Source organism: Micromys minutus, assembly GCF_963924665.1.
Source record: "Micromys minutus genome assembly, chromosome: X".
Taxonomy (NCBI): Eukaryota; Metazoa; Chordata; class Mammalia; order Rodentia; family Muridae; genus Micromys; species Micromys minutus.
Window position 1 is genome coordinate 101,140,612 of NC_137970.1, and position 25,918 is coordinate 101,166,529.

The 25,918-nt window shown below is 49.2% G+C and overlaps 1 protein-coding gene across 1 annotated transcript in view; it reads right to left on the reverse strand.

Moving 5' to 3' along the window:
- Positions 1 to 2,766: 2,766 nt before the first annotated feature.
- Positions 2,767 to 25,918, reverse strand: part of ELF4 (E74 like ETS transcription factor 4) — a 40,272-nt gene continuing 17,120 nt past the window's right edge. Inside the window, exons 2-9 of the mRNA XM_080910990.1 lie at positions 15,228 to 15,505; positions 12,156 to 12,327; positions 11,728 to 11,820; positions 10,425 to 10,613; positions 9,575 to 9,658; positions 9,297 to 9,489; positions 8,240 to 8,620; positions 2,767 to 7,099 (exon numbers count right to left, since the gene is read on the reverse strand). Of these exons, the coding sequence (XP_080767116.1) occupies positions 6,295 to 7,099; positions 8,240 to 8,620; positions 9,297 to 9,489; positions 9,575 to 9,658; positions 10,425 to 10,613; positions 11,728 to 11,820; positions 12,156 to 12,327; positions 15,228 to 15,299 (1,989 nt within the window). The 5' untranslated portion in view covers positions 15,300 to 15,505 and the 3' untranslated portion in view covers positions 2,767 to 6,294. The remainder of the gene's footprint in view (positions 7,100 to 8,239; positions 8,621 to 9,296; positions 9,490 to 9,574; positions 9,659 to 10,424; positions 10,614 to 11,727; positions 11,821 to 12,155; positions 12,328 to 15,227; positions 15,506 to 25,918) is intronic.

Genomic DNA, 25,918 nt, shown 5'->3' on the forward strand with positions numbered 1-25,918 from the left:
CCACCTGAGGAGAAAATAGTCCAACTTGGGGTTGCTTTGATTTGGAAATGTGAAGGGGGAATTCTTTGTTTGCAGCTGGAGTAACAGGAATAGAGGAGGGCCCCTCTGGCTGCTGGGTGGTGTGATCCCCAATACAATCGGAAATCATCTGCTGATTGGTCTTCTGACTGGAACTAGCCACCTGGCTGTACTGTGTAATCCCCCACTTGGCCCTTACCTGTGCTTCCATTGCCCACCTGCCCAGTGCTGGCTGTCCCATGGTTCTAGGTTCCAGTGACCCAACTGTAAGGCAAGACACCTGTCCCTAGTTTTACGATTACTCCTCCCTCTGTAAGATAAACTGTGGCAGAAGGTCTGCAGGCCCAGCATGTGTCTGCTACTGTTTGAGAGGAGTTTTTGTGAAGGTCTGGATCCTATACACTTTAAACTCTTATCTCACTGTGGCTTGAGTGGGCAAGCCAGGAGAATGCTGTGTCTGGCTTCTTAGAGTCTGGACACTACCCAGGACTAAATTGAAGCTGCTCTGCTTACCCATCCTTCAGAAACTTGCTTCCATTGGAGTTTGCCCAGATACAGAGACATCATCCATTTAGAGCTGCAACACTAATCTGCCTTCCTGCTGTTCCCCACTTCCTAATCGCAGAGTCATTGCAAACACCCCACAGTGTTTCTAATTTCGGGTCCATCCTCTAGTTGAAACGTGCAGTCAGAAGGCCAGCATACCTGGTGGCACGTGCCCATAATCTTAAGCACATGGGGGAGGGAGGCGGGATGGTTGCTGTAAAGTCTAGGTCAGCCAGGGTTATATGGCAAGACCCTGCCCCCAAATAGGTTAGGTGTGATAATGCACGCTGTAGTTCTACTCCGAAAAACAGGCGGCGGGGTGGGGTTTGGGGGGTTGAGGTGGTTTTGAGCTGTGTAGGTGAGACCTTGTCTCAAAACTACAAAAAGGAAATGCAGTTCAGAAGTCAGATGTGGGGAGGTTACAGAAGCCATGTTGTCAATTAACAGTATTCAGATAGGCCCCAAATGCTGAGGGGAGCTCAGAGGGCTGGGAAGGGCACCTGGATGCTTGGAACAGATGGCGTGGGAGAGGTAGTGAACGGTGCATACTTAAATATAAATAGATGCCAGGGAATGCTATTTGGAATGAGGGTGCAATCTGAGCAGAGGCATGGAGAAAAGAATCAGCGGCACTTCCCTATTTCCCTGCTTCTGTGTCCTTTTATCCACACATTAGCTGGACACTATTGTCAGCTTATAAAGATCACGGCTGACACCGAAGCTCTTCGCCCAACCTGGTGGTAAACATTCTTCCAGTCTTTTCCTTTGCTGTGTTGGCTAGGGAAAAGCTGCCAAATATTCAGGCCTGCTAGACTAAGAAGTGGGGCAGGCCTAGCTCTATGTGCGCCCCTTATGGTGGCAGTTTCCACGGGGAGTTGGAGGGGCTTGCCACAGGGTCTGTGCTCCTTCCTCCCAGGCTCGGGGCTGGGGTTGTCTTCCAGGAGCTTGGGTTCAAGCTGCAGGCAAATGGTTGTAACAGATGCCTCGATCAGATCCCGTTTCAAGGGAGAAGACGGTGGCGCGTGAAAGTGTCGCTAAAGGCAGGCTAGGGAAAGGAGCATCAGATCCGGGGCCAGGGGCCAGTTGAGAGCTTGGCCTGGAGCTTGCTTTTGCGGCTTTCGGGAGTCCGAAGCGAGCCGGGGAGCCCTTTCGCCTCTCGGTCACCTGCCTGTACTAGAGACCGGGGGCGGGGCCGGGGAGCGGTTGGCCAATGAGAAGGCGACAGTGCGGACTGCTGGACTCCCCTTGGAGAGGAAAGGGGACCGAGGGGAAAGTTCGAAGCTTCGGAGCCAGGGAGGTTATCGCGGGAACCAAAGCCGCCCAGAAGTTGAAAATCAGGGAACACTTCCACGGGACAGGAAGACGCCCGCTTAGTTGGCTCTTCTGGGAGTGGTGAGCCACGCCCTGGCCGCCCCTCCCTCCCGGGCTCCGCCTGGCTGGCCCACCATTGCCAGCGCCACAGCGCCACCTGCTGGACATTGGCTTCTATACCCGGCGCACAGGACATCCGCGCTTGGAGGCTGCTGCAACTGTGAGCCCAAAGAACTGGCTCACCCTTGGTCCAGAACCTTTAAAGCCATAGGAGTATAGTCAGCAAGCTTGTGAGCATCAGAAAGACTTGTCTGTTCCCGCCCGAAGAGGGTGACATTTTTACTTAAGTCCCATCGAGGGATGAGGAAATAGTGCTGAGGCCGTCTCTGGAAGGGAGGCAGTGGCAGTTGTTTGGGAGTCGCCTGTCAGCACAGCGTAGTTGAAAGCAGCTCTAAGCTCCGGGTGAACCCAACGGCAGATAAATACATGGATAAAGGGAGTAACTGTCTGAAATGTTATGATGGCTCAAAATGGTAGAGATGTACAGGAAGCCCTGGGTTCCGTCTTCAGCACCAAATAAGGCACGGGGGTGGGGTGGGGTAGGGGGTGGCAATGAATGTCCATAATCTCAGAATTGGGGAGATCATGCTTGGTCACATAGTCAGCCTGGCTACATTAGATTGTCCCCACCACGACCAAAAAAAAAAAAAAAAAGACACCAAAATAACCAAACCACCATGATAGCTCCTGAGCACGGAATGACCCATTTGTCCTCTTCCTGCCCCCACGTAGGGTAGAAGGTCCCACAATTGGAATCTGAACTCATTCAGCCTTTCAATAAACATTTATTGAGCACCTACTGTGTATCAGGCACTGTTGCTAGGTGCTGGGGATACATCACTGACTAGCACACAGCTCCTGCCCTTGAGGAGCTCACAGTCTATTGCAGGGGAAACATACATGAACACGTTCAAAGAACTACATACAATGTGCTACAATAAGAGGTATATACAAAGTGCTGAGGGCGCCAGGAGGAGGAAATCATGTATCAGCTGCTGGGAGGTGAGGACCATCACTTGACTCCTGACTCCGTTAGGACATCACGAAAGCAGGGGGATTGCTGTCACCTGACTCTGGTTAAGGTATATCTGTCTCCTGAGGTTCTCCTACAAGCCTCTTCCATCACGCTTGTCAGCAAGGATTAGTGAACCGGTTAGCTAGTTTAAACACTCTGTGTAGGGAAGAAACTGAACAGGAAAGTGTCTTTAGGATCGAGGATGTTGAAAGTAATACAAATCTTGGATGTTAAGACGGGGGTGAGGTGGTACCGTGAGGGCCCTGGGCAGTGAAGCACCCGGAGTAACCGCCTGAGGAGAGGGGAGGACAGAGGTCAGCTACCTCCAAGTTTGATACCCAACTCTCATCAGATCAATCAGTAACTAGTCATTGATGCTCGTCTGCTTCCTAGAATGCCCAGGTTTGTGGGTGACACGGTGGTGCGTACCCCTCAGGAGGTAGTACACATGGGAGATCAACGGGACAGATCTAAACGTATGTCTAAGTAACAGTTTGTGATCACGATAGAGATGTCACAGGCTGTTTCTAATCACCTGTCCATCAAGTGGCGGTTGCAAGTTTAAGAATTAAAATTAGGAACTGGCTGTTCCCACTGAATCCCATCTTGAGACACAATTTTCTGTTAGTAAGAGGAGAGAACATATTGCTTAAACAGAACCCAGGAAAGAAACAGCATAGGTGGGAACAAGTTCAAAGACTATGGAATCCTTTTGGAGTACCTTGGTGTGGGGTGGAGAAAATCAGAGAGGACCCAATAGGGAAGGGCCACCAACTTGGGGCTCTTTTCCCTGGTGGGGCTGATATCGAACTTCAAATCTTTCAAGAATTACTACCCATAGCTCCCCCAGTGCTCCGCAATCCTTGGGCCCTGTCACAATTCAGGAACTAAAGGGTTAATGCTAGCCCTAGGCCCCCTAGAAAAGCCTGGGGGATGAGCATTTTAAGTATTGGCCCTATCTGCAGGCCAGGGCTCACTGAAGGCTTTTTAGCAGAGGAAGCCAGAGTAAGTAGCCTGCCAGACAAGAAGAGCTAAGACGTCACATTGAACAGGGTGCTGATGTTGGGAAGGGGGAAGCTGAGCAGCATGAGTTAGGCTGTGGGAACAAAGACAGGCCAGGTATCAGGAGATGAGGGAGAGGGGCAGGGCCAAGTCCATCTAGTCCACCAGACAGCTGTGAGATTTCCAGTATCAAAGGTCAGGAAGATGGTGGCATCATTAACAGAAGCAGATCACCAGAGCCGTGAGCCAGGGACTTAAGAGAAGCAGGTTCTGGATTGAACTCATCTTAAAGAACTGGACCCTTGGAGAACACCCACACACAAAGAGATGATGAGGAGCCCACACAGAAAGCACAATTGTATAGAAGGGCTCAGCAAGTGTGGGATAACAAGGCCCGAGAACCACAACGAAGATGATTTGACTATGAAAGTGTTGACAACCTTAGGAGAATGAATATCCTTGGAGTTAGGATGTGTATGCAGCTATCAGGTTGATGCAGGGCCACCCCAGCTCACACTGTCCCTTTGTGCTCACTCAAACTGGTTGAGCTGGGAATGTGGTACAGTTGATAAGAGTACTTGTCAAGCCAACACAAAGTCCTGGGTTTGGTCCACAGAACCACAAGGTGATGCATACGTGAAAACGGGGGAGGGGCAAAAAAACGGAAGATCAAGGTCACCTTCACCAACAGAGCAAGTTCAGAGCCCAAAAACCTAAAACCCAGATACAACTAGAACAATACTAACAGCAACAATGGTGACCTTTTCCCGAGATGCTTCCTTCCATCTATCAAGAGATTGTCATCATAAGCCAGTTTTATTAGAACAGATGTCTCAGTGCCAATCGCTGGGAATGAGAGTGGGGGAGAATGATGACCAGCCAGGGAGGTAGTTAGGTCAAGTGGGTGCTTTGGCACAGAGGACATAGCAAAGGTCCTGGAGTGCTGATTCACATTAACCAAATTCACCAGAGACTAGACTTGCTTCTGGGCCTGACATCTCTACTACACATTGCTCCTAAACCTGGTAGGAGAGAGGCAAGCAGATTCAAGGAAGGGAGATGGAGACCCTTCGTCAAGAGACGAAGATCAGGAACACTCTTTCCAGAAACAGAAAAGAGGAGGGGCACAGAGTCATGTGCCGACAGGAGCTGTGTTCTTTCCTGTCTTCTTGGTGAAGCAAGAATTGGGTTAGGTGTGATGGCTGGAAATGAGAAACAATGGTCCTCCTAAAGTCTTTCAGGGCCACTGTCAGAGGGAGAGAGAGACCAAGACTGTATGGCTGGAGCCAGGCTGCCACTGCACTAGCCCCAGCAGTTGATGACAGGTGGAATTTCTCAGGGCAAACAGAATGAAGAGGGAAGCCAAGGTAGGGAACAAACAGCACTGGGTCAAAAGGGGCTATTATTGTCAAGCATAGGGCTGATTTTATCCAAACAGCCAAAAGCCCTGGCCACAAACATTCAGTCCACTCAGGTCTGACTAGGGACTTCATAACTGGGGATGACTACAGTTAAGTGCTTTGCCCCACAACTTTCAGCCCGATGGTAACTATAACAAGCACGTGCTCCTAGGGCTAAGTGTGTCCCTTTCCCCTCCCACTATGGTTTTAACATATACGGCCTCTTGTCCCTTAGCATTGTCCTCTCACCACGTGCACCCATTGAGGCTCTCCTAGCTAGACCTATTCCAGCTCTGTGACATCTCTCCAGACTGGGAGGGAGGCATTCAACCAGTACCTTCCAGTCTCAGAATGGCATTGTTGCTTGCAAAAAACAAAGTTACAGAGTGCTTTTCTCTTAAAAAAAAAAAATGCCGCATCTCTGTGGCTGACCTAGGAATGGATGGGGACACACACACACGCGCGCGCACACACACACACACACAGAAAAGACCTGACATCTACAGCCCATCCTCCCCAAAGAAATGAAGATACAGAACCACAAGTGCACACAAACGCATCCGAAGATATTCACATATTGGATGGTAAATTCCCTGTGTAAGGAATATAGATAGAGGAAAGTATGACCAGGCTTAACTCTTCTGGAGCCTCTGACCAGCTCTCACCACAAGCTGCATCCTGGCTTGCAGATTTCCCTCCATCACCAAGTCAGCTTATTATCCTTTCAAGAGCCTGTCTACTCCCTATTGCTCTTGAAGGCCATGGTCTGATGCCAGCGATGCATGAGCCGGGCATACTTTGGTCATAACAATGCCTAATAGGCCTGGAAACTTGGAATCAAATTTTCTCACACCCCACTAGATGGAAGGGCGGGTACTCTACTTAAGTCCACTAAAATGCTTCACAATTTTGCCCAGTGGGTCAGACTTTTGATCCCTTTGTTTATATGTCATGGGGCTCCATCTTAATGAGGGAAGTGGGATTGAATGGGGAGAAAGGAGCCTGGGTTGGGGATCTGGTCAGCAGGCTCCCAGATGTGGTCATACTAGGCTCAGTTACAAACAGGGACCCTGAGCTTGATGAGAGCTCAAGTTCAGCCACTGGGGTTAGCCCAACAGTGGGGTTGCTAGGGGGAGATAAAGTCTGGTTCCCCACAAGGCTCAGGTTATGGGAACCACTTGAGAGCACCTGACTCTGAAGTGGCTGAAGGTGAGCCTGATCTCTCAGGAGCTCTCTCAGGGTCTCTTCAGGAACCAACAGCCCCTCCACGGGAGCCCCAGTAACCACACCCTGCACATACGAAGAGGACCTCAAGGGTCCCTCCTTTACCACAGGCACTGATGTGCCATTAGAAGTCCTGATGATGGCAGCAATGACAGTCCCAGGGGCCTGAGAGTTAGGCCCTGCTGACCCAGCACCTATGACCTGGGATGGGACAGGGTTGCTCTGATGGTTGGCCCCGGTCAGAAGTTGGGGGAGACCACTGAGGATCAATGGGGCCCCTTGGGTTGCAACCTGGTTCTCCTGCAAACTGGTGTTCAGGGGGAAGGAGGTCTGCAAAGTGACGGTGTCCTTGAACGGTGACACCTGTGGGACACTCTGGAGAACAAGCTGAGTTGGAGAAGTAGTGCTGGTGGGAGGCCCATTAGTCAGCACCGTAGTCAGCGGGATGGTCTGCAGGGTGACAGTGGAGCCGGGCCCCACAGGGGCTACTCCTAGGTGGATGTTACTTGGCGCCGAAGAAGTACTGAGAAGAGACAGAAAACAGAGCTGATTAAGGCAAGAGGCACCCTAACTGGCTAGGACGGAGCCATAAGAGAAATGGAGCTGTAGCTTTGGTGGCTCCTTATCGCTAGTTAGTATTACTCTGTATAGGTCAGAGATTATCCTAGAGAACCGACATGGTTCAAGCTTCAAAACTGCCCATGAACTTACTAAGAATCATCAAACTGTACATTGTGAAGAAACTGAGGCACGTGACCCAGGGCCCACAGAACTAGCAAAGGCGGGAGTGGGAACTTGGCCTGCAGGTCTTGTGAAGCCTAGAGCTCATGTTCCTTGCCATTCTTTGACTCTTCCTCAGAAGAGGTCCCTGTGACCTAAGCCAGTGAAGTAGGATGCGCCAACACGACCCAAAACCCAACCTTTTCATAGAAAACTACAGGTTCCTTAGCAGCAAAGCGTAGAGAGTGCTTCCAAGAGGCCTGGAAGCAGTGTCGTGTCTGTAAAGAAGTGCTCTGTTGTGAAATGGAAGGGACTTGGTGGCATGGGCCCAGATGGAAAAGCCCCAGATGACTCCTGAGGACAAGCTATGATGTCACAGGGACGAATAGCCATATTTTGCAGCAAAGCCCCCACCCCTGCCAAGGGAAGTGCTGGCTTACTCTGGTAAGTGACTTCAGGCAAGTCACATTTCTTTCTCTTGAAGAGATTTATTTTTTAAATTCCATTTTCAGATTTTATTTTGAGAGTTTATTTTTATTAATTAATTAATTAATTTTTGTGTGTGTGTGTGTGTGTGTGTGTGAGAGAGAGAGAGAGAGAGAGAGAGAGAGAGAGAGAGAGAGAGAGAGAGACCTGTCTGCTGGTATCCACGAGAGTGTGCCAGATCCTCCGGAGCTAGAGTTGCAGGTGGTTGTAAACTGCCCAATTTATGTTCTGGGAACCAAACTGCGATCTTCTGCACAAGCTCATGCTCTTTAAGCACTGAGCCATCTCTCCAGCCCCAACTGGTCTCTTGACCAAAAAGTGCCCCTGCTTGCTTCTTAGGGGTTCTGTAAAGAGCCCAAAAAACTGGAAACACAGCAGAGCTTCACAGGAACCTGACAACTGACCCCCTACACTCACTAGGAGGGACCAAAGACCCCGATTACTAGGGTGCCCTTACCTCACAGTTTTGGTGAGCTTGGCCGGGCTCTGTAGTGGAGTGACAAGCATGGTGGAGGTAGTGGGGACCTCCTCATCCACAGACAATTCTAACTCCAGGCTTGCAGATGGCTGGAGACCAGTGTGTTGTTGAATCTTTGGCTTCTCCCAGGAAGGGCTATCCTTGTCCTCAGGGGGGGCTCTGGTTACGACCCTGGAGCTAGCTTTCCGGATGGTACTGGTAGAGGGTGTTGAGGAAGTAGAGGCCTGGGAAGAGTCTTCTGGTGTTTCAGTGTTCTCTTCGTCGTCATCAATCACCACCAAGTCCTTAGGCATCTCCTTGAACTGGTACACCAGCCTCTGCCCTTCCACTTTGGCCAGGATTCCTCTTTGATAGTAATATCTGGAGGAACAAGCAGGGGATTGGTGAGTTTTCCAGAGGTTGAGTAAGGAGGTTCTGTTTTTCCATCGGTCCAACATTCTACTCTCTAAGGTTGGGCTAGCACAGGACTCAGATGGGGACAGTCTAGGAGACAGGGGCAGGGCTGGGAAAGGATAGCTAACTCTTGGATACAAAGGGCCATTTATGACATTTTAAAAATTTCTATAGTCTAATAGATGTACAAAAGAAGGGGGTCTTCAATGTCAGCCCCCATCTTGCTTTGGGGCTAAGGACAGTGAGTAATGAAAAGGAAGGATGGATGGTAGAGGCCCAACAATTCTGCAGCCCAAGAATACATCTCTGGGACAATCAAAGCCATCCCTGGCTTCCAAAATGTGACAAAAGCCCTCTGTAGAAAAACTTTTGGTGTCTGTGTTTCAGTGCAATCACCACTCGTCATCAATCACCACCAAGTCCTTAGGCATCTCCTTGAACTGGTACACCACAGGGGTGTCTGTGGAGCTAAACTACCCTTCAACACAGATGCCAAAGGGGGCTTTCGAAAGGAAAGGGAAATGTTAGATTCACTTCCTAGAGGAGACTGATCAGGTCTTCCTTCAAGTAGGAGAGCCTCCTTGGGCACAGGAAAATCTTAGCCATCTTTCGGGGAGAAACTCTGTGTCCCAGCAGCTCCTACCTTAGGGCCCGACCCATGGTCTCATAGTTCATGTCAGGCTTGTTTTTCTGCTTGCCCCACAGCTTGGACACAGCCTTGGAGTCCACCAACTTGAAGATGCCTTTCTCTCGTTGTGTCCACTTGATGTACTTGGGACAGGTGTTTCTATCTTGAAGAAGGGCCAGGAGGAACTCCCACAGATATATGGTGCTGCCTGCAGAGCAAGAGGCAGGGAGGGGCCACTTAGGCTTTTGAAATTAAGGGGCACCCCGCCCACCTCACCTGAGATCCAGCTATACCTTTCCCATCCTTGGATTTCTTCCGTATGGGAACGCTGGGGTCAGTGACAGGTGAGGTACTTCGGTTGTTCTTTGTCTTTCGGTCTGAGAAGAGAAGGTAGGTAAGCAGAAAGCTGAGGTTCAAGTTAGCTAAGCAAGACAGACTATTAAAGCTTCTTAATCCTTCCCCATAGCGACAGCCAAGAAGCATCTACACCCCGTCAAGGCCACCACAGGAGGAGATGTGACATTTGCAAATGAGAGATCCTTAGATTCCAAAGTTCAGAAGAGCAGCTAGGCCAGAAATTTTTGACTTTTGAAATGGGAGCCAGCCTAAAGGTGTTGCTGTGGAGCAGGTCAGTGTGGTACAGAGATATGAGGAGGCATATTGGCGAGGTAGCATCTAGCAGCCATCCCCTAAGTAAATCAATAACACAGGAGCTTGGGAAAGTCCAAAGTCCTTGCATAAATGGCCTTTGTCATAAGTGCAATACAAGCTAGATAAGCATACAGCAAGACTCATTTTTCATAAGGGAAGGCCCCCAAAGTCCAGGAACTATCCAGGAGTCTAGGCCTGGTGTCCCAACACCTACCCTAGGATCCAACCAATTGGGAATCCTGGCATTGCTATAGGAGTTTATGAACTCCTTGTTTATTTTCCTCCTTGGCATGAGGGAAAGGCCAGCTTTGGGGAGAACACCTAATGAAGCCAAGACGTACAGAAAAGGGCCCTTTAGTCCACCCCTGCTGGACCAAAAAGTTATCCTCTTAATGAATCTGCAAGCCTCGAGCCACTCAGTCCTTAGGGCCTCCCAGACCCCCCAGAGGCTCCCCACACTGAAGACGCACATACAGTCTCCCTCATCCTTACTTCTCTTCCGTGACTTCCCAATCTTCCTGAGACTTTCCTCTCTGGAAACATCCTCCAGAGAATGCTCCTTCTGGTCACCAGCATCACTTGTCTTCTCTGGGTCATCAGGTTCAGGGGTAGAAAGCAGGAAGTTGGGCAGACTGATGGCCTGGACAGAGTTGGAGTCTGGAAGCACTTCTGGTGTGCTGACTGCAAGAAGAAAGGTCCATGGTGGGTGAAGCTAAGGGCAGGGATAGCCATCCTCTTCTCTCTAGTGCTCTGTGACTCCCAAGTAAAATGGGAGGGTGGGTTTGCCATTCTCAAAAGCCACACACACAGGATATATCAAAAGCTGCCTCGGGGGTCTTGTCCCACGAGGGGAGGAAACATCTGCAGAGCTGTGGGCATGGTCAGCCTTAACCACAATGGCTACATTTATCACTCACTGCTGGTACTGGGGAAGGGCTAGGCTACATTTGGATAAACGACTTGAATGATTTAGTCATTCACGAATCTGACAACTCAAAAGGACTCCAGAAATCATTAATCCCAATTCCTCTGCTTTCCTGATAAGGAAACTGAAAAATGGCGAGTCATGTGCCATGGTCACACAGCAACAGTGGTACATTGTTGGCACTCGGTCAATATTTGTTGAATATTAGTGAGAGGCAAAGGGAGACATTTCTTCTAGCCCCAGAGACTCTTTTTGTCTTTAATATGCCACAGTACCATCTTGGGTGAGGGCAATTGATTGGGGGACTGTCTGGAGAAGGAACTGAAAGGAGTGACCTTGGGGGTCTTCTAAGAAGCTTGGGGCCATGGCAAATCAACAAGCATCTGGCTTAGAATCTGGCAACAGGGGCTGTGAGATGGTTCTATGTGTAAGGCATCTGCTGCCAAATCTTACGACCTGAGTTCGATCCTCAGGACCCACATGGTGGAAGGAGAGAATTAACCCCCTGTCATTGCCTTCTGACCTCCACATTTACGGTATAATGTGTGCACACCCCCACACATACACACGGATTTAGAATTTAATAAAAATATTTTTAAAAGGAACAGAAAATTCATCCAGCTTCATCAGACGAAGGGACTCAAGAAGGCTCAGCAATGTAAAACCACTTACTCCTGCTGAGTTGGACCCTTCGAGGTGACTGAGGTGACCCGTTTTATTGAATGTAATTTGTCACCGTTTAAAAATCGGTGCAATGATGAAGGGATGTGAGCACTGAGACCTAATGCACGCGTGCCTGCGAATCCAGCCCAGGGATACAGCACAGACTGTTCTATCACCTTGAAGTCGGGTACTCAAGTGCAAACTTACAGATCTGCTTCTCGTCCAGGACATCGTTGGGAGTTGCTACATTGAATAGGACTTCGGTGGGTGACACGGTATTTGAAGGGGACACATTGTCATCTGGTTCCAGGTTCCATGAAGTGGGAAGAGAAAGAAGAGTTTCATCAGGCTCCAGAAGAGTTAACAATAAGCGCCATTCCGAGGGAAGATGGTCTATGGTACAGCTAGGCAGACACCAGAGATCCTCCTGCCCAACCCCCCTCCCCAAACTAGTTTCCATTCTGTGTGCTACCCTGTCTGAGGAGTTTAGGAATGGACTGAGATGGTTCACTCCTCTTTTTTGGGAAGCTTTGGTCATTACGTGGGGTTACTAGCAGCCGCAGTGAGCCGCTGTTCCCTGAAAGACGATGTCCTTTCTCCACCATACACCTTACCCAACCAGAAAGAGAACAGACCTGTCAGCAAAATACTGCCTTCTAAGATCTGATCCTGTGTCATGCACAAGGTCCTGTCCCTTATGATGCCATTGTGGACTTCATCCAGATCCAGTCCTGAGTACAGATGCACTAATTCAGGATAGGGGACCTGTTCCACGATCACAGCTGGGAACACTGAAGGGTCTTCCAGCTGTGGAGAAGAAAGAGATCTGGGTCAGGACTCACCTACTTCTGAGAAGCCCACCCTACCAGATGTCATGGCCAACCTCACTAGGTAATACTTTTTGTAATTTACATTTTCTATCTTAGTCACTTTGGAGGTGGGGCACACCACAGCATGTGTGTGGTGGTGGTCAGAGGACAACTTGCTAGAGTTTGTTCTCTTCTTCAATCATATGGGTCCTGGGGATGGAACTCAGGTCTTTGGGCTTTGCACCTTTAATTGCTAAGCCATCTTGTCAGCCACGCCCCCTCTAGGTGATACTTTAAGTGAGATCTTGATTAGCTCAGCAGGACTTACACTCAGCCACCTACTAGGGATGGAACTCAAGGCCTTGTGCACGCTAATCACACATTCTACCACTGTCCTATAGCACCAACCTGGACAAACATTTTTGATCTGTTGGATTAGTCCATGATCTGAGGTTAAAGCTGAGTCTATAAGAAGAGTCACTAGTGGGAAGGAGTTGTTTGATAGCAAGGGTGAGTGGCTCCACATACAGCCATTTTGCAAAGACTCTGAAGCTGCATGTGACTAGTAGTCTTACATTGCACTAGACAAATACAGAGCACTCTAGCATTCCATGAAATGTGATTGAAATGTACTGATCTAGAGCCAGATTACCTGGATTTTAAACTAATGTCTGCTATTTCCTAGCACTGTGACCCTAGGAAAATTTCCCAACCTTTCTGTGTATCAGTTTCTTTAGTCATAAAACCAGGTTACTCATGTTATCGGCCCCATAGATTGTTTAAACAAATCAGTAAGCATCCACAACAGGACCTGGCATAGAATAAGTTATCACTAGGTATCTAGAGCTTCTGGGAAACAAATGTTTTGTTTCTTTTTAAAATGTCAGTGTTTTGCCTACATGTATCTATCTATGTGCACAATGTGCATGTCTGGTACCCACAGAAGTCGGAAGAGGCCTGGTTGGAAATGGGGTTATAGCCTGTCAGATGTGGGTGCTGAGAACTTAACCTGGGTCCTATACAAGAGCAAGAAGTGCTCTTAACTGCTGAGCCATCTTTTAAGTCCCATGTTTTCTTACTTAACCTGAGCACACGCATGTTCCTTTCTCATCTATCCGTCTGTCTATCGATGTATCATCTGTCTGTCTGTCTATCTATCTATCTATCTATCTATTTATCTACCTATGACTTATGAGTTCTTTTATATTTGTGATATTTAACAGCAAAGTTTGTTTTCTATGAGGAGGGAAAGGCAGCTGAGAATGGAAAAGCATGGGATGTAATGATCTGTGGGGAAGCAGAAGGAAGGGAAGGCTTACTTCCTTTCCCTTTAGGGATAGAGACACCTTAGGGATTATATGTGAGAAATGTGAAAGGAGAAAGAGGGGAAGAGGGGAGAAAGAGAGAGGGGGAAGGGGGGGAAGAGGGAGAAAGAGGGGGAAGAGAGGGAGGGGGAGAAAGGGAGAGAGACAGATAGAGAGAAAATGAAAATGAGAATAAAGGGAAAGAGGGAGACAGAAAAGCAAAGAAGAAAACAGAAAGTGAGGAAACATGAAGAAATGGAGAAAGGGTAGGAGAGAAAAAATGGTTATTTTTTTCTTTTTTTTTTTTTTTGAGATTGTGAAGGAGGTAGGAGAGAACAGATATTCTGAAAGAATAGAAGTCATTAGCCCCCCCATTCTTTCTTCCTAGTTAGTTGGAAGGGAATATTAGAGATAAATGGGAGAAGACAGGGGAGTTGTGGGCAGCCTTGGCTTGGGTGTCTCTGGATCGGAGGAGAAGCTGTGTACTGAGGGGACAAAGACGCTGGGGAGTATAAAGAATAGGAATGGCTGCTGGAGAACTGGAAACAAGTAGATGATGACAAATTAGCACTGAGAATCCAGGTAAGGTTCACCCTTTCTTATCTGATGCCTTCCACAGGGCTATATGCCCTGAGACAGACAGCCAAGCTCATTTATTTAGTCCATCAGCAAGTCAGAAAGTGCCATGCGTTCAATGCCCACTAGAGGGCAGCCTTCGGTAGGACCAGTAAGAGCATTTTCTACCCTTCCCCTAGATAGAGCATCTGACTTCCTCAGAGAAGGTTTTGGAAAGACTCGGCTGGATCTTCTCTTGGACAAGCTTTGGGAGAGAGCAGCCGGGTAGGTGAAGGGAAAGACTTGGTAATACTGTGTCTCAACTGAGATTAGAACCCAGCATTTTACATTACTCCTCTCCCTTTCCTTCTTCCACACTTGGTTGCCTCATCTTTCTCCTTTTTGTGAAGGAACAGGGTAGAAAGCTATGGAACACTTACCAGCACAGAAAATGCATCCTCCTGGCTTCAGCACAACACAAGGGATATAGCAAAGGTAACCAGAGTACCAGGATCTGATCCTATCCTCGTTTCCAACATCCCCCATTCCCGCCCGAAGACCCCATTCCTGGCATGTCCTGAATCCTTAGGCCGAGAAGACATTTATGGATGAGCCCATCAACTAGTCAAGAGGCACGAGTCTCAGGATACTAAGACTCCGATTCCTTTGCTCTCTTTGCTATGTAGTTGGCCCAGCAGTTTTCTTACTGACGCTGGGGCTGAAGGGAAGTAGCAGACATCCTACATGATGCTCAGTTGGATGCAACGGTCTGTTTAGTTCCATTTGCCAGTTGACTCACAGCCCAGCTGGTTTGCTTAATAACTGCTTGGCTAGCCTAGTGACTACATGTATTATAATGGCATGTAGCCAGCCGACTTCCTAAGTGACATCCTGTGACTCTTAGGAGTAGCTGGTGCCTGATAGGTATTTTCTGACTAGTTATATGTCAGGTCACTCCTGGATTCACAGGCTGGTTGTTCATCTCTATTTCCCCCTAATTGCCCATATCGACGGACTGTTTTATTCCCAGAGGCCATACCTGGTGGATATCATCCATCCCGTTGCTTGCAAACTCGAAGATCAGATCACTGGGCTGCAGGGCAACAGCCATACTGGGCTTCTGCCAGAGTTAACAATGAGGCTCCCCCCGGCTCCCTGGAGCTGCGGTGGTTTCTTGTTGAACAGATGTTACTCAGGTACGTTAGGATCAGTCTAGTGCCTTCTCTGAGCCTCCGTGGAGGATAGCCAGAGTTGGAGTGGGTGTGGCCTATGCCAGGCTCAAGGCTGCATGCTGGGCAATGCCAACCACAGAGCAACCTACAGAGAACGGAAAGATGGAAGACCGTAAGCCAACTTCTTTGAGCTCCGTGGCCAAATCAGCTGGTGGAGTCAAGGCTCAGCTCTGCCTAGAGAGACTTCCAGCACAGAGATAGTAGAAAGGGTCCAGGCCTGACATGGGGCAGTAGGAAGAAAAATCTCTAACTATCCTGGCTTGAGAAAGACTCGTGTAGGTATGGGTTAGAGGGGACACTGGGTGTTCACGGGCTCAGTTTACCTTAGGAGGACCAGCTGCCTCAAGGAACAGTCTACAGAGGAAGAAATGTCTCACTTGGGGTTTCGGGGAGGGGCATCGGGGCTGGTAGGTCATATGCTTCGCATGCTCATTAGCAACCCTACCCCCACTGCCCACCACGGGGTGGCCTCGGCGCTGTGCTGCCTGCGGGTTTGTGTTCTTGGCTTAGCTTTGCTTTCAGTTTCAAGACTGAGCTATCACCCTGGGAACTTGTGAGGAGAGCCCTGGCTGGGGGAGGGGCCAGCAGATCCTTCCTCATCTTCTATGGCTGGCTCATCCCCCATATTCCAGGAAATCTCAGTCTGCTGAAGCCCACGAGTCTTTCCCCAGTGCCGCCTAAGGTAGTGAGGCACTGCAGCTGCCTGTTGTTTGCTCTGTATCTACTCTTCCATCACCAGAGCCCCAGGGTGCTTCTAGCATGATTACACCAGGGGCCAACTCCAAAGCCCTGGTCTTCAGACTCCCTCTGACAGCCTTCTGGGCTCTTTCCACCTGGAGTCCATTGACCTTTGCGCTTGTCCAGGTACCAGGTCTTTTGCTTTCCAGGTTCCTGAACACGTGATGTGTTTTCAATGTGTGCACTTAGCTACGAGCAGGCTGATTCAACCACCAGAACCAGGAAAGATCCCAGGCTACCCATAGGAAACGCCTTGAAATTCCATAGTGCCAGGATGGCAAACCCTTATCCTGGCTGGGAAATAAACGAGGAACTGTAGATGGGAGGCAAAGAGGGGTAAAAGAAGGGTGCCACAAGTGACCTCTCTGATGACCGCTCTCCTCCGCTGGAGACACCCAAGCCTCTCCCACTTCCTTTCCGTTAGCCCACAGGGTTAGCCCCGCCCAGTCTCCACCCCCACACCTTTCCACCTACTCCATCAAACAGTCTGGAGAAGTCTCTAGGCTCAGCTTTACCCATAAGAGTTGAATTTCCCTTTGGATGGAAGAAAAAACTCTGCTAGGTCCATCGCTAGTGGAATTGCAGGGGTTGGGGGAGTGAGAGGTAGTAAAGAAAACAGCCTTGTTCTGGTTCCATCTCTTCCTCTTGCCTCACTCAAACCTGCATGTGACCCTATTTGTCCCTTTGAGCCTTGCGAAACCTTGCAGGACCACTTGCATCTGGCTCCCTTAGCCTAAGTGCCCTTAAAGCCAGCATTCCATAGTTCCAGCCCTCCCACCAGCCACTGTGTCTGCCCTTGGGAAACATTCTCATTCTAATCACTTTCATCTAAACCCACGAGGTCCAAGAGTGAACCACCTGCATCTGCTCCTGCCCCAGGTCATTCATTGGGGCCATTCTGTTCCAGGTGTCTTTGTCTTCTTGCTTTCTCCTCCTAAGCCAGTGTTTCATTTTCAAAAGTTCTGAGGGTACTATCTGTTTAGGAAACCTCTATGCATCTTCCTGACCTCCCCTGCCAGACACCGGCTTCCTTTACGTGGATGACTGTGAATCATTGATAAGACATTGATACCTTGCCTTGTGCTTGGTTTATGAAATGAATGCAAAAGAAAAAGGAGCAGCAAAGGGCATGGTGGTTCATGCCTGCAATCCTAGTATTTGAGAGGTCGGGGTAGACAGATCATTGTGGTGTAGAGGTTAGCTTGGGCCATAAAAACCAGGTTTGGGGAAACAGCTCAGTCTTTAAAGGACTTTCCATGAAAACATGAGCAGCTGAGTTCAATGTCTAAAGAAACATGGTTTTTTTTTTTTTTTTTTTTTTTTTAAGCCAGGCACAATGTAGCACAATTATAATCCCAGGGGTGGGGCAGTGTGTCAGGCAGATTTGTGGGATCTGCTAGTTAGCTGGCCTAGTCTGTGAGCTTCAGGGTAAGAGACCCTCTCTCAAACAAACACCTAGGTGGACAATTCCTGGATCTGCATAGGCATGATATACAGGCATGTGCACTAGCATCAGTAATATGTGCACCTACATGAACACCCCCACACACATACACACAAAACCAAACCACGTAAAATAAACTTAAAAGAAGAAAGAAGGAACAAATGAGGGAATGAACAATACTAGTCTATGGGCAGCTGTGATATACTTTTTGAACAGTATATAGCTAAATATACACTGACTGCAGTGAGGGGAAATGTGAAAACTCAGGTTACACTGATTATTCTTTACATTGCTAGTTACATAGGTGCCCTATCTGACTGCTGTGAGTGTGCAAACAGACCACAGATATATATATGCATATTCAGGGTGTGGGCATGTGTGCTAAGTGTGGGGACATGTTCGTGAGAGCCTCTGTGTGTCAAAGGGCTACCCTGGTCTGGCCAGCTTGCAAAGCCACAAGCTCAATCATAGGTTCCTCCTCCCGTTCCGTTCAAGTGCTGTGGAGACGGGTTGGGGGGAGGGCTGGGCAGGCCAGGCTTCTGCTGGCCAACAAGGATGCTTGACTGTGTGCTCCCCAGGGGAAAAAGACAACTCCAACATAGGTATGAGACTTATGGGTCCTCAGGTGAGTGATCCCCTACTCTAGGTCCACTCTGCTAAGGAACTGGAAGGTAACGATTTCTGTATTGGGTTGTACCGAGCCTTTAGCCAGCAGCATCAAAAGCGGAGAGGAAATTGGTCATTCCAGTAGCCTTCTTCTATGTGCCCGAATGTTCAGTATCTAAGCTCCAGATAACCGGGAGATATCTGAAAACTGTCTCCTGTGATCTGCTTCTGCCTGAAGCTAAAGCTAGAGCGGAGGGGCGAGGACGTGGCTGCCCCCCTCTCTCCGTAAGGCTTAACCCTAGCTTTTCAGTCCAGAAAAAATTTCCCCTCCCCCTTGAAAAGTTTGAGGATTTGAAAGTGAGAGGTGGAGAAAGGCTCATTTGCATGTTCGCTCAGTCTCCTCCAGTCCCTCAAAATAACCTCCCTCTCCCAGGAACTTGAAACCAAAGAAGCCACCACCACAGAAGGCACACCCTAAGGGAGGTAGGCGAGTAACACATGGAAGGCTCGACTCTCCAGGGTCCTCTCAAAGCCTTCTGGCTAGGCCACAGCTTCGGTGGCCTCTCATACCTCAGGTCGCTGCCTTGCTAGTGAGAGGAGGTCAGAGGACACGGACGTCTCCAGGCAAAAGTCCATTCGTAAGTCGATCTCACTGGGATGGGAACTGGTGCCTAATCAGTACACCACCCAATAGCAGAGGTGCATTCCAAGAGTGTGCACCACAAGAGGGAGCAAAATGGCCAGGCTGCCTGTGAGCCCACACCTCTGCCTCTGAGGTCTCCAAAGCAAGGCAGCACCGAGGTGGTTTAGACCCATTCTGCATTGCCACTAGGCCTCCCTTTAGAGGTACAGACCATTCCTTCCTGGGCCGGTCACTAGGACACACCAAGCAGCAGCCAGCCATCCAGGCCTCCCCTACCGGAGGCAGCTCTGATAGGAGACCCACGTCCACAATCTCTACCAAGTGAGTTGAAATCTAGGTTTGACCAGCTGAGTCAGTGGCTCTCAGAATTGCTGGTGACACCCATGGCATTTTCTCACATGCCAAGGACCACGGGGGCCGGAGGATCAGCTGGGCCACACGGCACAATTCTCCTCCAGTTCCCCATCCTCTCAGAGCCAACTGTCACCCCTGAAATACCTCGTTCTCCATGAAACCTTTCTGGAATTCTTTGGAAAGGAAATGACAATTTCCTTCATGTCATTTCCCACTCCTGCGCCATCCCTCCCCCAACAGCCACAAACAAAATGGAAGCTGCCCCAGGAACAGAACAGCTGTCCCCTCTACGCAGAAAAAAACAAAACAAAACAAAAAAAAAAAACATAATATTAAAAAAATAATCATCTTTCCTCTGGTTAAGCATGGAGATTATGCCTGCTGTACCATGTGACCAGTAGCCTGTATTTAAGAGCCAGAGGGTCAGAGAGTCAGGATGGAGCGTGCAGTCCTGAACAGAGCCCAACGAAGCCGGCTGCAGAACTCAAACCCAGAGCCTTGTCCCGGTTACGGCTGAACTCCAATCAGCCAACCAAAACCTCCTCCTTGAGCAAGTGCCCAGTAAAGTGACTCCAGCCACAGCCTTGTCAGCTCCTTCTCCTCTGTTCCTTTCTGTTCACTGCCCCCTCCCCTGCAGATGAAATCAGGAAGGGGGGCGAGGTTTTGCCTACATATCAAGACCTTGCCTTTAAAAAAAAAAAACTAAACTAAAAACTAGGGATATAGCTCAGTTGGTACAGTGTCTGCCTAGCATGCAAGTTTGGGCTAAACTGGACATGGGGAGACACATCTTTAATCCAAGCACTTGGGAAGCAGAGGTAGGTTGGATCTCCAGGCCAGCCGGGTCTATACAGTGATTTCCAGGCCAGGACTTTAAAAAAAAAAAAAAAAAAAAAAAAAAAGGCCGAGGCTATAATCTCCTGTGCTGAATAAAAACGGGTGTACAGGCATGTTGACTTGTTTTCTCCCTGCACAGGGGAGCCCGAGAAATCAGAAGTTCAGAGTCTTGTAGTTAACTAGTTAAGGCTACCCTGTACCTTTTGAAACCCCGTCTTAAGACAAAACAAAACACCAAATCAATAAAAAACCAATGAAGGAGACACATATTAAAAAACAAAACCAAGCAAACCCAGGGAGGAAGTCAGTATGAAAACTAGAAAGCACTCACACAGAGCATAAGCTTCAGGTGACCTCCCAAAGGGCAAGGGTGTCCATAGGGGGTGTCCCACAAAAGTCCCTCGACCCCAGGATTGTGGGAGCTGAAGGGTTCCAATTGCTGGCTGAGAAGAAAGTCCTCTCGTGGGTTACGGGCCCTGCGGGGTGGAATGTTCTGGCCCCCACCCGTGTCACCCCGCCCAGATCTTTGGGTTGTGGTTATGTAGCAAGAGAAGCAGTAGCGAAGCCCTAATATAGGAGAGGAAGGGGAGAGGCAGAGGGAGGGGCTGACAAAAGGAACCCGTTTCCTCAGCCAAGATGAGAAAGCTCACTGAGCACCCTCTGGAGGGGCCTGGGGACACCACATCCTCTTCCCTAGTGCCTCAGGGACAAAGAAGCAAGGAAGGGAAACCAGACATTAGGGAGGGAGCAAGGCTAGGTCCAGGTAGCTACTGAACTCTGAAGGGTTGTACAATGGAGGTCCCTGCAGACCCTACAACCTAGAATAGGCAATAGAGGTCCCTGCAGACCCTAACAGCACGGACCTTTCAGGAGGAAGACCTAGATCTGCCTTGGAACTTAGGCAAGTCACTACCCTATATAAACAGTTGTAGGGGCTGTTGCCAAGGCAAAGGCTCCCTGGTATGTCCTAAAAGCACATCTATATTTTTTTCACTTTTCTTTCTCCTTTTTTACCCTCCCTTTCATTTGAATTTTTGATACGAAGTATCGTTGTGTAGTCCAGGTTGGCCTCATATTCAAATCAATCCCCCTGCTTCAGTTTCCCGGGTACTAGGGTTACAGGCATGAACGTAACACCTGGTTCTATATGTAGTTTTCAATTTCCTGGTCTGATTTATTATTTGCGGGGCTTGGCCATTCTGCTTGGTGTTCAGAATGTTTTACCTAGATGGAGAGGTGAGGGGAAATAAAGGCCGAGGAGCCAAAGGCATTAACTACTAAATCCATGGAAAAGCCAGGCACAGTGATACACCTAGCTGTAGTTCCTGCTATTTGGGAAGCTAATGCAGGAAGGATGCTCTGAGTCGAGGAGTTCAGAAACGTCACCAAGACCCTGTTGTCCCCCAAATTAAAAATATAAACAAAATGCATGATCAAGCCAGGCTGTGTTGGTCCCTGCCTTTAATCCCAGCACTCCAGAGGCAGAGACAGGCAGATCTCTATAAATTCCAGGCCAGCCTGGTCTACAAAGAGTTCCAGGACATCCAGGGCTACACAAAGAAACCCTGACTGGAAAAACCAAAAAAAAAAAAAAAAAAAAAAAAAGCATAAAAAACTTAAGGTAAGGAGTTTGACCTGGGAGAAGAGGGAGAGGTGGTTGGGAGTTGGGGTGGTTGGGGCAGCCTGTTTATCCTTAGGAAAGGCAGGGCAAGGAAAAGCAATTCCTTGAGATGAGTGGCTTACCCTGGTTACAAAGCTGTCCCAGATGAGGAAGATGGAAGATGACCAGGTTGGGCAGCTGAACCCAGGAGAAATATGCCAGAGCCACCTCAGGGGGAAAGTGACAGATTGAGGGGGCCATACAGAGACCCCGAGATGTGGAGTCTCTTTTCTATGGAACAATGTTTAAAGACATGGGACCAGGAAGATGGCACAGGGGGATAAAAGCATTTGCCACAAAAGTCTGTGTCCCATCCATGGAACTCACGATTGCAAGGAAAAAAAAACTACATTCTAAAAGTTGTCCTCTGGCCTCTACACATGTGCCATGGCCCATGCATGCCTGGACATCCTCGAATACACAGTAATGGCATCAATAATGATAACAAAAATGTTAGAAGACAGGGCAAGAAATAAGACTGGACAAGGAAGTCAGCCTGGACCCTTTGAAATAGGGATTGTGTGGGAAAAATACCAAAGTTAATGGGAGAAAAGACTCGGATAGACATTTTCGAAGCGTCTGTCTTTCTGCTTGCTTTTTGACTCAGAGTTTTGCTTTGAAGTTCTGTAAAACTGACCTGTCTCGGCTCCCACCTATAAGATCAAGGGTTTCATACCACCTCTAAGGTTCAATCTTGTCTAGCAAGGGCACGGGGCAGAAGGAGCCTATGCAGGTACTCAGGGGTTATTGGAGTGTCCGGATCTGGTGCAGAGGGTGAACCACAGCAAGGTGATTGAATAGATGCTAATTTGGTCCCTAGGAACTCCTGCTTGCTTCCATTGTTGGAGGAAGGGAGGAATAGAAGCACAGACCAAAGACTAATTAAATTCATTAGTGGATTTTTCGAAGCTAGGCCAATCTGGGACATGGCATAACAGGATATTAAGTCAGATAACTTTTTATTGAAGGGTCAGTGTTCTTTGTCAAGGCCCCTGGCAGTGTATGTCCTAGAAACTGATACAGAGGCTCCTGGTTCAGCTCTGCACCCCACCCCAAGTAAGAGGGGCTGTAGGGAGTGCTCCTCCCAGATGACTCCTTCCTCTATTGACCATCCAAAACAAAGTACAGAGTGCAGGAATCCAAGCAGAAGGCTTGAGTTCCTGAGGGACAGGAGAGTTGACTTACTCAAGTCCTCTCTGCCTTGACCCTCCTCCTCTCTTCACAGTCTCTCTGCACCCTCAACAAAGCTAACCCTTTCCTCTGCTGAGAACAACGGTGCTGACATCGGTAGTGACATCTTTAACCCCAGCACTGGGGAGGCCGAAGCAAGGCGGATCTCTGAGTGTTTGACGGCAGCCTGCTTTACATGGGGTGCCCAGGCTAGCCAGGGCTACACAGTGAGACCCAGTCTCAGAAAACAAAAAACAAAATAACCAACCAACCAGCCTACCAACCAAAACAAAACCAACATAAAAACTGCAACAGTGGACAGCAAATAACAATGATGTCTCACAAGTACAGGGCATGGTTAACTACCACAGTGACGGCCCCTCCCCCCACCACCGAGCCACACCTTTGTTCACACTGTCCCTTAGGTCAGCCACGCCTGCTCTCTCGATGTCTGTGACTTCAGTTCCCTCATGCCCTTCAAGATCGAAGTCAAATGTCATCTTCCTCCCACCTCACAGTGTCTGCTCTCGACAGCCTAGCTTTACTTCTCAGCTCTCAGTAGGGCTTGAAGAACTTTTCAAGGAAGGGCCACAAGGATGGAAGTTTACGACGCACGAAAATGTTCTGAAATTCAAGTTTCCATGCCCATCAACAGAGTTGTATTGGAACACGGCAAAGCTTACCAGTTTGCACACCCTCCGTGGCTGCCTTGGACAGTAGTACTCATTCATATGGGCCCCAAAGCCTGAAATACTTGCTATCTTTCCAGAAACCTTTGCTGATCCCTAGACTAAATACTCCACCTCCCTTCGGTGTGAACACATCAAGTTCATTTCTGAGAAGAATGTTACAGAACCCTGTTTGGGGGGGAAGTGCCTGGGGGAGATGGGGGATAAATACGAACTCAGCAGATTTTTCATGAGAAAGAGAGTCTCTGGATTTGAGTCCTGAGTCTTGGCCTTGGCTCTGCTCATGATGTGACCTCAAACGAGACACTTCTGCTTTGTGTGCCTTGGTTTCCTCAGCTGCACAGTGAGGGGGTTGAAGCTGCCTCGTCTGAGGCCATTTGCTGTCTATGAGCTAGACGTCAGAGACGCAGAGATTCTAACCTGGGCTAAGCAGGTTTGGTCCTGATCATTTTCTCTCAGAACAAGGACTCAAGGACAAAGGGTTCCTTCCTCTCTGCCTGGCTGTGGTTCTCTGCTGTCCTGGCAGGTGGGACAGGTGCCTCACCCCACACTCCTCTACCCTGCTTGCCTCCGCTGATCTCTAATCCCTTTCCCTGTGAAGTGATGCTGGTCTCTTCTGAAGAAGCTCTCCCCGTCAGTCACCTACCTCCCCCTCTCCAGTGGGCTGCGTGAAAAGCCCCATGTTTCGGAGAGAAGGGAGGTAGGGAAAAGGACTGTCACTTCTCCCTAGCCTTCCAGGGCTCACAGTAGTCAGGCAGGGACCAGGACACAGGCGGCTCCCTCTCTCTGCCTCACCCCTGCTCGGTGAGAGGAAGCAGCCCCTCTCTACCACTTCCTGTCCCAGGGGTTTCAGCAGTTTCCCCTTCAGGGCCTGGTAGCCCTTGCAGCCCCGCCCCTGCTCTGCACAGGTCAGAGAGTGCACAGAGGGGAGGATCCCTCAGAGGAAGGCAGAGGAGACAGCTGTCTACACAAGGGGGACGCCCAGCAGCCATTCCGCCAGCCTGCCCAAGCTCTCTCATCACTGCACCTAGGCCTACCCTTCAGAGACTAGCAGGGTATGCCTGGTCTTTGAGGACCAGGATTAAAACCTGGACCGTGAGTGCCAAGCGAGGCCCAGTGCCTTGCACAGACTGGTAACGGTGACTACAGATGGAGGGGACAGGTTGAAACAAGAGGATCTGAGAAAACCAGACCATGGACTGGGGGTTGGGTTCCTTTAGAAGAGCAGGTGACACTGAAATCAATGTGACTTCACAATGTGTCAGGGGCTTATCCTTCGTGCCAGTGGGCAGAGGTAATGATGAAGAAATTTTACACTATCTTTGGGTCAAAGGACAGCAGCCTTTTCTGGGACAAGGAACCGTGAACTCTAGAATTCCACGGTGGCTGCTGCTTTACTGGTAACTTACACCTAAGTACCTCCCAGGAGTCCATGCAAGGGGGGGCTCCTGGCCCTAGAGTTGGGTACCTGTCGCCAATCTTTTCAGCAGATGACCCACTCCGTGAGATATCCCCCAAGGCTGTGGGTCAGAAAAACATTAGCCGCCCAAGGTCTTGCATGCTGCACAGCGGCCAGACCTTCAGTACCCGCTCTAGTATCGGGGAGTGATGCTTCCAGAAGTGAGTGCCTGGTGTGAGTGCCTACATTCAGTCAGGTAGTGGGCACCATTGCCCAGATCTCCCCAGGATAGCAATGCCCAGTGAGGTCTGAAGTAGCAGTGAGAAAAGCTTTTGGAGGCCCCTAGAGGTAATACGTATCAATGCCCAGCAAAACAAACGAAGGGCCAGTCCTGAAACACACACACACACACCCGCTCAGCTCTGACACGGCATTTTCCTCCACTGTTTGCCAAGAACCCTGCCCAGGCCAGGCCTCTTGTCAAACGAACAGGGCCCTTTGGACCCACGAGAGGGTGTAACAGGTAAAGGTACTTGTCACCAACACTGCTGACTTGAATTCAGTCCCTGGAATCCTGAAAAGAACATGATGTAAGTTGTCTTCTGATGGTCACGTGTGCACTGTGACACACACACATGTGCACACACATTCATACACCCATGACATAAGGAGTGGCTCAGTGGTCAAGAGCATGTCTTTCAGAGGATCAGAGTACCATGTTGGTCAGCTCACAAATAAACTGCCCATAGCTCGGGCTCCAGGAGGATCTGATACATCTGGCCTTCACAGGTATGAGTACTCATGTGCCTACAAACCCCCACACAAAGCCACATGGATACACGGAATTAAAGATTAAAACCTAGGGATGGGAGACGTTAAGAATACAGAGGTTAAGGATACAGGCTGCAGAGGCCATGGGTTTGGTTCCCAGCACCCACATTGCACTTTGCCAATGCTG